This window comes from Passer montanus, unplaced genomic scaffold (assembly GCF_014805655.1).
Source record: "Passer montanus isolate IOZ18808 unplaced genomic scaffold, ASM1480565v1 scaffold20, whole genome shotgun sequence".
NCBI lineage: Eukaryota > Metazoa > Chordata > Aves > Passeriformes > Passeridae > Passer > Passer montanus.
The window spans coordinates 3,517,457-3,527,607 of NW_024366592.1; the positions used below are offsets into that span (position 1 = coordinate 3,517,457).

Sequence of the window (10,151 nt, forward strand, 5' to 3'; positions counted from 1 at the left end):
GATGTCTTGTGTTGCTGGATTGCCATGGTGGAGAGAAAAATCACAGAAAATCATGCAGTTTTTTTCTCCCTCTCGTGTAATCCACATTGTTTAGACGGCAAGCTCTGCGGGGAGGTGCCTGCTGCTTTCTGCCTGCTCCGGCAGTGCCGGGGAGAGGAGCCCATTGCTCTCAGCAGTCAGGGTTTTACAGTGATGCAAATCACCCCTCCAATCACGGTGCCCTCTTGATGCCTTCTCACCGCACATTTGCTGATTAAAACCCAGGTTGCTGCATTTTTCCATAACTCTCCAGTGCTTCTGCTGCAAGGGGTCAGCTGGGCGTCCTCCAGGTGAGGAGGACCCTCTTCCCTGCTGGTCCCCCCAGGAGCACTGCCTGTGGCTGCTGTGTGGGTGGGAGGCTGCAGACTGAGGCTTTGTGCTCAGACCCAGAGCTGATGTAGAAACCATTTCTTGTGCTTGCTGCTGGCTGAGCCGCAGCCACCTCTGCCCTAGCAACAAAGCTTCATATTTCCATCAGCAGCAGTCCCCTGTGTCCTACGCAGGCAGGAGCTGGCTTTGCTACCTCCAACTGCAGAAAATAATTGCCAGAAGGGCCCAAGGCAGTAGTTTCAAGCAAGACAGATTTTGCTGAACTCCTAGAAAGAATGTTCTTGCTTCTTGAGGGAGGCTTAGTGAGGTGGTTCAGCTCCCCCTCATCCCCAAATTAGTTTGGGAGTCCTGCAGGGTGTGACTGATGAGTGATGGAGCAGCTGCTCCCTCCAGGAGCCAGTGCTGTTCATTAGCTGGGTCTCTGCTGCTCCTCGAGACCTGTCATCTGTTTCCTTGTGGTCTCAGGCCAGATCTGTTTGCTGCTGGTGGTTTCTTCTTAACATGACCCGTATTGAGCCCCTCCAGTTTCCTGCTGTGCGGTGTCAGCGGGCTCAGCAGGGATCAGCACTGACGGGCACAGGGAGCACAGCCCTGGGCACAGGTTTGTGTTTAAAAACTGCACGAACCAGCGCTGGCTCAGGCAGGAGGGATTCCATTGTCACGGCTGGTTCAGTAGGGCCCCGGAGCCCTACTGCAGGGGTACCTGTGTCCCGATGTCCCTGCCTGCCTGGCCAGGGGGTCCCTGGCTGCTGTGGCCACTGCGGGAGGGGGTGGCGATGCTGGAGGCATTTTCACATAGGCTGGTTTTCCCACACCACCTAGTGGGAGCAGGCATCACTGCCCGGCTGCTCCCTGCAGCATCTCCTTCCCCTTCTTCTCCGGAGGGCACCTGCTCCTCCAGACTCCATCTCCAAGGGTGGGACGTTTCCCTTCAGTGCGGGCAGGTCCCTGACGTGTGCCTTTTGTCGTCCCCCGGCAGCTCACAAGCACAAGAAGCACGACACGCTGCAGCCCTGCGACACCGAGTACCCCGTGTTCGTCTACGAGCCGGCCATCAGGGAGACCAACGGGCTCATCGACTGTGGAGACTGCCAGAAGTAAGAGCCGAGCTTCCCTGCCAGCTGGGGACCTGGTCCCGGGGCTGCTGGGGGTGACAGCAGCGTCAGAAGGGTCACCTGCCAGCGTGCCTGTGGCACAGCCACCACCACAGCCACGGCTCTGGCCACAGAGCCATGCTGGGCAGAGAGGTGAAGAGACCAGGGTACTGATTCTTAACCAAAAAAAAGTGTTAATAAGCAGAGGTGGCTGGAGAACAAAGAGAACAGCATTTAAATACTTACCTTTCCATTCCAAAGATTTCAGAAAGGAACTTTTCTTTCATGTTTCTGGCAAAAGTTTTCTTCTTAGAAAGTTTTCCCTTTTTGCAATACTCTTGGCTTTCCTTTTTTTTTTTTATTTTCCCCCTTTTCTGTATTTCTACAGAAACAACAAAAAAAAACACAAAAAAAACCAAACCAAAACGAAACAAAAAAAACCACAGAAAACAAAACAAACAAAACAAAAACAAAAAAACAAAAAAAACCCACCAAAACAAACAAAAAAAAAACCCACCAAAAAAACCCACAGGGATGGGGAAAAAAAATAAGTGTTGGACTGAAATAGCTGAAAACAAGAGTCCACTTTTTTGTTATCCATTTTCATAGTAAGTGAATGGACAGTCAAAAGTAACATTGTGAAAAGAGGCTGTTTTCAGTGATTGCACAGTGCTATCAGTAATCACACGTGAAAAGGTGACAAAAAGATGAATTTCCACTGATCCAGCTTTTCCTAAGGTGAGGAGGCCAAACAGATCTGACTGGAACTGCTCCTAAAAAAACCCCACAAAACAATTCTACCTAGTCTTCAGTATTGGATCAACTGCAGGAAAGACTTAAAAGCTTAGGAAAACAGCCTCCACTAGTCAGCATGGCTCTAGGAAAACCAGAACCATTGTTTCAGAAGAGATTGCAGATTTGATGATAACAAGGTATTCTCTTAATCTCTGGGCAGAGCCAGAGGAACCGAGTGACCTCTTTGGGTCACAGATCTCTGCTACAAACAAAGCCTGGGAGCTGCCCCTGCCCTGCTGGAGGCAGCCCCTCTCCAGGGCTGGATGGAGCAGCAGGTGCTGTGTCCTGCTTGGCTCATTGTACTCACAGCCTCTGGCTCCCAGGTGCATCTTGTTTTATCCAGATATTTGGGAGAGACACCCCCCAACCCCTTCCACAAGCTCCTGGTGGAGCAGGGCTGGGCTGGGTGCTCCATCCTGGGCAGAAACCTTGGCTTGTGGGTTGGTGGATGGGGCATCTCTGTCCTGGTGACTGAATCTGTGCATGGGCTGAAGGCTGCTTGCCAAAGCTCCCAGGGCAGGCATTAGTCAGAGAGCACTGATGGCATGGTCAGCTGCTGAGTGTGGCATTCAGCACCTTTAAAAGGGGACACACAGATCCCTGGAGGCTGGAAGGCAGCAAGGCCGGGTGGTGAATAACCAGGGGCACTGGGCACTGCTCCAGCACAGTCAGCTTGGCCAGTGCAGTGGGCACATGCCCACAAGCCTGTCTTTCTATTCCAGCAGCCCTGCCACCAGTGCAGGCATGCAGAGCCTGATGTCCCCAGCCTTCCCAGTGGCTCCAGGACATGCTGGCTCCCTGCCAAACCAGCTGGTCAGTCCTGTCACACCAGTGTAGCCCACAGGGTTACTGGGTTCCTCTATTTCTCTCTCTAGTAACATGAATTTAGCACAGCTCTGCTCCTCCCAGGACCACAGAACAGAGACACCCTTGCACTGTGCAAGCACACACATAAATGTACATTAAATAGGCACTGACATACCTCTGGGTGAAGCCAGGCCTGGCTCAGGTGTCACCTGCTGTGATGTGCTGCCCATCTGGGGAGGGCTTGTCTTGGTTCTGGCTGGTTGGTTGGGTTCTTGGGTTGATTTTGACTTGTGCCTAGCATGGAGTTACAGATTTGGGACAATTCAGAGCCCAAAAGGAGGCCAAAAAGGAGTGCCAGTGGCATTTCTCCCTGTGTCCATCTGCTCACTGCTCTCTCCTGCTTTCTGCTGGCACCCTCTTTCCAGTGATCTCTGTTTCCTTTCAGTTTCTTTGCTGTGGTTCAGGCAGTGCCGGGGTTGCTGCTCTGGGCTGAAGAGCTGTGATTTTTTCCCACCTGCTCTTCCCTTGCAGGATGTTTGTGGCACAGCAGATCATCAGCAGTAACCTCCTGCTCCTCGTCACGGACACCGCCTGCGATTGCAGTGTCTTCCCACCCGTCCCCATGGATGCAAAAGAAGTCAAATATATCCTTCCATGCACAGCAGGGATGCAGGGCTCCACGGGCCCCGTCATCTCCGTGTTTGCCAGGGTGGAAAATGTGCTTTAGCTGCCATTGCCGTGGGGGTGGAGAGCACGACCTGGCTTGGAGAGGTCTCCAGCCCGTGCAGGGTGGGGCCCGGGGGGTGTGTGTGGCATCCATGCCGGTTCCCTGGCGGTCCTTGACAGCCTCGCACACAACGCTTCGGTGAAGTGCGAGCGGATGCGCTCCCAGAAGCTGCGGCGCCGGCCGGACTCGTGCCACGCCTTCCACCCCGAGGTATCCCGGGACACTGCGGGCAGGCAGGGAGGGCTGGGGCTGCGGGGCACCACGGGCATGACCGTGCCCAAAGGCACCAATGTCTCCTCTGGCACCCTTGCGTGGGCTGTCTCGCTGCTGGCTGGAGGCAGACACTGTCGTGGATGCCCGAGGGGGTTCCGAGAGGGATTTCACATCTGTGCCACCTGGGAAGGGCTTGGGCTCGGGTCACAGGTCAGGAGCGAGCACACACACCCTGCTAGGAGCCGTGTGGCTTCCTAGCCCACTGTGCCACCAGGAATAAACCAGTCCCTTCCTTGGCTCCTGGGGCGATCTTTCCACCACAGGCATTGCTCCCTCTTCCAAAGGCGACAGGCAGGCTTGGCAGCAGGCAAGCTGACCCTTGTCTCCCGTCTCGCAGGAAAATGCCCAGGACTGCGGTGGCGCTGCTGGGATCTCCGTGTGTCCGGCGCTGCTGCTGCTGCCCCTGGTGCTGCTGCTGCGGTGACGCCGCCCGCGGTGCTCCTTACGGGGCAGAACCCGGCGGGACCGAGCCGTGCCAGGCCAGGCCAGGACATGGGGTCCCCTTCTGCGACACCCCCGCCACTTCCCGAGGTGTCCTTCAGCACAGGGTGCAGCACGGTGCCGGCGCTGGGAGCTGCTGCCTCCTCGGCAGCCAAAGGAGATGCAGAAGCAGCAGGGGCAGCTCCTGGCACAGCAGCTGCTGAGCGGCTCCTCCAGACCCCCCTCACGGCATGGCGGAGAACATTCCACATCTGCTCGGAGGGGCAGAGCTGGCTCCAGGAGAGCAGGAGGGGCAGGGGACACCGCCTGCCTGCCCCTCGGGGTGAGCCACCGGGATTCTGAAGGGCCGGCTCTGGAAGCAGCATGTCCCGGTGTTGGGGACAGGGCAGCAAAGCTGAGCTGCAGCAGCCTCAGCCGGGGCTGGACAGTGGGAGGCAGCACAGCTCAGCTGCAGAGCTGCAGCCACCCCTGCCTGCCCAGGAGAGCTCTCCTAACACAGCATCCAGGTTCTTGTCTACAGCTGGAGAGGGGTTTTGTGTGACCCAGCAGAACAGACTTACCTGCTCTCTTCATTGCAGAAGCAGCCAAGAAACAGGCACTTTTCCCCTGGGAGCAGCACTGCCCTGCTCCTTGCAGCTTGGTTGTGCCCTGCTCTGAGCCTGGCATTCCCAACTGGTGGGCACAGGCCACTTCTTACAGAGCTTTATGGACAACGGGTGGGAAGCACCCATTTTTCTTGTTTTTTTCTTTTTTATGAACTGTTCCATACCATCTCATTAAAACCAAATATATGGCATATTCTACATAGACAGCATAGCTTCAGCATGTTTGGTGGTCATCACAGCACTACACAAATCCCAGAAACCCGTGGGGAGAGGGAGTGGCTGGAGGGACTGCAGGCACAGCTGTGGTGGCCCCAGGGCAGCAGGAAGGCTGGATGGGAAAGGGCTTCATCCTGACAGCAGCTCTGTCCCTGCCCTGCACAGCAGGCACCCACAAGTGCATTCCAGGCATGCTGTCCTTCTTGCCACCCACATCACCTGACACTGAGGGGAGAGGATCAGGTCCTGGCAGGGACATTCCAGGACCTTAGAGCTCCCCCTGTGCGGTTTTGTCTGGCTAGAGGTGATGTTACAGCAAAGAGGAGAGGAACCACTGCAGCACTGGAAGGAAAACTGGAGGTGGAGAAGGTTCCAGGCTTCAGAGGCAGTGACCTTATCAGAGCCAGCAGCAGCCAGGGGAGGTGAAGGCAGGGCAGAGGGAGAAGGGGCAGCTGTCAAGGCTGAGGAGCTGCTCAGAGATGGAGAAGCCCCTGGCTCAGGGCACCCCCGGGCTGGCACAGCTCCCCCAGCCCCACGTGCCTGCCCTCCCAGGGCACCACTCTCAAGGATGACCTCCCTGTCAGAAAGGATTAGCACCCCATGCCCACTCAGCTTAAACAGGACATAAAAATGCACATTGCTCTGCTCTGGATGAGCCGTGCTTGGCTTCAGGTGCACTGATCCACAATAAACACGGTCCTGCAGGGATACCTGCCCTGAGAGAGTGAAGATGAGAGCTGTACCTGGCTTGGTTGGCTCAGGGAGTTTGTCCACTGAGCTAACTGGAGGGAATGGACAGAGAACTGGATTATTTCTTGCCTGACTCAAACTCTGAGCACACACCAGGAACAGCTCCCCGGGTCTTTTTGTTTGGAGCAAAGCAGACCATAAGCAAACCTACCCAGTTCTGGGCTCCAGCACAGGGTTAAGCAAATTCTATTTCATGCTCTGACAGAGATAGTGACTCATGGCCCTTTCAGCAAGAGAAAAATCCCAGGAAGAGCAGCTGCCTTAGCTTCCAACTTCTTCAGCCATGTGCTGGGCACAGCAGATGAAAATAGGTCAGCAAGAGCAAACAGCGAGCAGAGGCACACAGCAGCTGTGAGAGGAGCCACCTCGCACTTCCAGCTGAGCAGCATCCTGCTGCCATCCTGATCCCCTAAACCCCAGCTGTCCCTCCTGTCCCATCCACCCCTGGCAGCACACAGAGCAGCCCCAGAGGCAGCAGGGTTTGTTCTGCTGGGGGAGGATGCAGTGGGAGGAAATTCCCGAGTGGTGTTCTGCAGCCAGAGCTGTGCCTCAGACCTCACTGCTGCACACATCAGGGGCTTCACAAGCCCCAGCTCTGCAGCTGATTTCCCTGCAGGCAGGGGGACAGGGAGCTGAATTCTCTCCTCACAGGCTTCACAAACACCACACTGCAGGCTGAGGTAAGCCTGGCTGTCCCCCAGGTGGTGGGCAGGGACACACACCTTGCACAGCATCACACACACGGGCCCTGCCCTGGATCATGGCTGGGCAGAGCAGGCTGCTGGCTACACCTTCCAGTGTGATGACTTCATTCTACAAAACAGTGGGGAAATCAGTGGGATTTACAGCAGTAAATGTTTGCAGCTGTTTGCAGTTGGGATCAGGCACAAAAGGAGGCTGGCCTGAGTTGGCTTAGACTTAGCAAGAGACTGGCACATGCCAGGCTGGGCACAGCAGTGGCCACACCCAGGAGCCACACGCCCCAAGTTGTTAAGAGGGGTGTGTGGGGTGTGTGTGGCCCATCTCTGGCACAGGGAGGGACCACTACCACAGTTCTGCTTGGTTTCGTGCACACCTCAGGCTCCTCAGAGTATTTTTCAGGTTGCTTTTTCTGCTGAGAAAGCCAGTGGCACTGTCAGCACAGAAACCCTGGGCTCTCACAAGCCTCTGCTTGCAAGGGAGCAGGGCTCAGGGCAGCCCAATGCAGCAGATGCTCCGAAGCAAGCAGAGAAGAGCATCAAACACCATGTGCCAAACACTCCATCACCAGCTGGGCCCTCTCTGGGGGGGGATTGCTGCTCCTGTCCCCCCAGGGCACTGCAGAACTCCCCCATCCCTTGGCACAGGCTGTTCCCCACCACCACCTCTGCCTGCCCTTCACAGGGGCCTTTACACCTCCTGTCACTTGGCCTCTGTCACTGCCCTGTGACAGCAGCCACAGCCCTCTGGAATGGCCCCACTCAGATGCCACTGAGCACGTTTCTGCTGTAAATACCTGCAGGAATAATTTCACCAGCCCCTCCTGCTTTGCTTGCTGCTGCTGCCTCAGATTTTGGGAGCCCTGGCACGCTGCCTTTCCCCAGCAGAGGAGGGCTGGGCACTGAGCCCTGTCTTTGGGCCTGTTTGGCTCTGCAGGGCCAGGCAGCTGCCACTGTCCTTCCCACCAGTGCCACAGGGAGCAGAGGGATGTGCATGGCTGCTCCCTCAGCTCTGCTCCAGGAAAGCCAAGGCCGTGGCACAGTGGCAGGAGCTGCAGGGAAAGGGACAGGGAAGCCCCCACACCAGGGACTCCGGCCATGGCCCCCGGCTGCTCTTCTGGTCTGTCCCAGCCAGCAGGGGCTGGAGCCTGCTGTCACCTCCTCCTGCCAGGCCCTGAGGACAGAATATTGCTGTCCAAGCTGGCAGGAGGCTCCCTGGCAGAGGCACAACCCGGGCTGGCTGTCCCTGCAGGCAGCGGGATGGGGGAGCTGGGCCAGAGCCAGGCCAGGGCCCCGGGCCAGGAGCCAGCAGGGAGGTGGTGGCAGCTCCCTCCCAGGAGGGCTGGCCTCCTGTGCCAGCAGCAGATGCCACCCCACAGCCACTGGGAAAACTTCAGACTGGGGCAGCTCAGCTGCAGCCAGTGCCAAGACAACCCGCAGGGCACGGGCTGGGCAGGGCTGGAGGGGAGAGCAGAGCCAGCCACTGGACCTGGCTGGGGTGGCATTTGCCTCTCTAGGGGAAACACACACTGCTCTGGGAACCCAGCCAGGCCAGTGATTTTCCCATCTCATTTACAACCAGACCAGGTCAGTTTTTAAGCTGTAAAGAGACTCTGTGCTCAGTGGTGCCACAGAAATGAAGCTGCTACTAAACGAGATCATGGTGAGTCTCCAGTGCAAGCATCTCCCAGCTCAGGAATACCAATGCTTCTGTAGTTTACACATGAATTTTACAGGAGAAAGGCAAAGGTGAAGCTTCTGGAAATGCCAGAAAATGTCATCACTATGACAGTGGTGAGACAGTGGCAGAGGTTGCCCCATCCATAGAAGTGTTCAAGGCCAGGTTGGACATGGCTCTGAGCAACCTGGTCTGGTTGGAAAGATGTCCCTGTCCATGACAGAGGGGTTGGAATTATCTGATCTTTAAGATCCTTTCCAACTCAAACCCTTCTGTGATTCTGTGATAAGATCCAGCAGGCAAATCAGCTCCGTGCAGGAGTGCTGGGCTCCCATTCCACTGTCCCTGCCCAAGGAACCAACCTTCAGTGGTGACCAAGGAACTGCCTGCACTGCAAGGCTCTCACAGCAGCTGCCCAGGTCACTTCTCCTTCATTGCTCATTGTTCAAACAGCTGGAGATGACCAGGTGTGACATTCTCCATGTTGCCATGCTCTCAAGGCCAGTATTCCTTCTTCCAGAGTAATATGCACCTAGGAATTACCACATACACACTCCAAGAAATCCATCTTTTTAAGCAACTTCATTCAAACCACATTAGTGCTCTGCACTCCTGGAAATCAGCCTGGAGAATTTCAACTTGGGCATTCCAGGCAGATACAGCAGCACTGAGCTGCAGTAGGGTTTGGTTCAAACAAGTTGCTTGATGCCACACAGCAGGCAGGGGTAAAAAAAAAAAAAAAAAAAAAGAGAAAGGGAGAAAGAACTCAATTTTGTAGGGAAGCCTTTAATAGCTCTAACTAAACCAGTCAGCATCCTAATCATGCCCTTCATTTATTTTTCAGCTCATTAGAAAGTTAGGCAGTGGCCTCAGACACTCACCTTGATTGCAGCACTTCAGTCCATACCCAGGGCACTTGGCAGTGAGTGAGGCAAGTGATTCTCAGAAGAGGGCAGAGCAAGGACACAACTGCACACACAGAAGAGGTGGGACATGCAGTTTTATCCTGCCCAGCCAACTTTTAAGTATCACTCTGCTTTCTGGAAACAGAATAAACCCAATTCATATTCAAATGTGGCAGGTACTTTTAGTGTAATTTGTGTGAAATCTGATGCCAACATTCTCCATGTCCCTTGAATTTGCTTTACATTAAAATAATAATATCAATAACAATAATGGTAATAATAATAATCCATCCTGAGACATCCATCAAGCTGTGCAGGTCATCAACAGGAGCTGTAACTGCAGAACACTCACCTTGAGTGGAGGAGCTGACAAAAAGCAGAGCTCAGCTGTGGACACCCCGGCCTGGTGTGAGCCAAGACAAGAGCAGGATTAGGTGTTACCTTCCCAGGCAGTTCCCAGACAGCAGCTGACAGCCAAGGAACAGCATGAGCCCCACTGGGCACCACCAGCCCCTCTCCCTGCCCAGCCAAAGCCCACTCATGCCAGCCCTAAGCCTGCACACCAGGAGGAGATGATCAATCCTTTACACACATACAGGATAGGAGGCATTTCTTCTACAACAGGAATTTAAGTCAAAGCCTCCCGAATTTTTCTTTTATCTCAACTCACCTAAAATTTTGCCCACAACCACCAAAGTGTCCAGCAGTGACCCCCTCTTCCCCCCAGCTCTTGTGTTTTGCACCCTTGTCCCCTCGTGCCCACAGAGTGCAGAAAGACCCAGACCAGACAATA

General features: G+C 55.1%; 1 protein-coding gene across 1 annotated transcript in view; it reads left to right on the plus strand.

Annotated features, from left to right (window-relative positions):
• The window catches only part of CACNA2D4 (calcium voltage-gated channel auxiliary subunit alpha2delta 4), a 121,061-nt gene extending 116,115 nt beyond the window's left edge, over window positions 1–4,946 (plus strand). The window contains exons 36-39 of the mRNA XM_039708244.1: window positions 1,349–1,466; window positions 3,597–3,709; window positions 3,920–4,002; window positions 4,403–4,946. Of these exons, the coding sequence (XP_039564178.1) occupies window positions 1,349–1,466; window positions 3,597–3,709; window positions 3,920–4,002; window positions 4,403–4,489 (401 nt within the window). The 3' untranslated portion in view covers window positions 4,490–4,946. The remainder of the gene's footprint in view (window positions 1–1,348; window positions 1,467–3,596; window positions 3,710–3,919; window positions 4,003–4,402) is intronic.
• The last annotated feature ends 5,205 nt before the right edge of the window (window positions 4,947–10,151 follow it).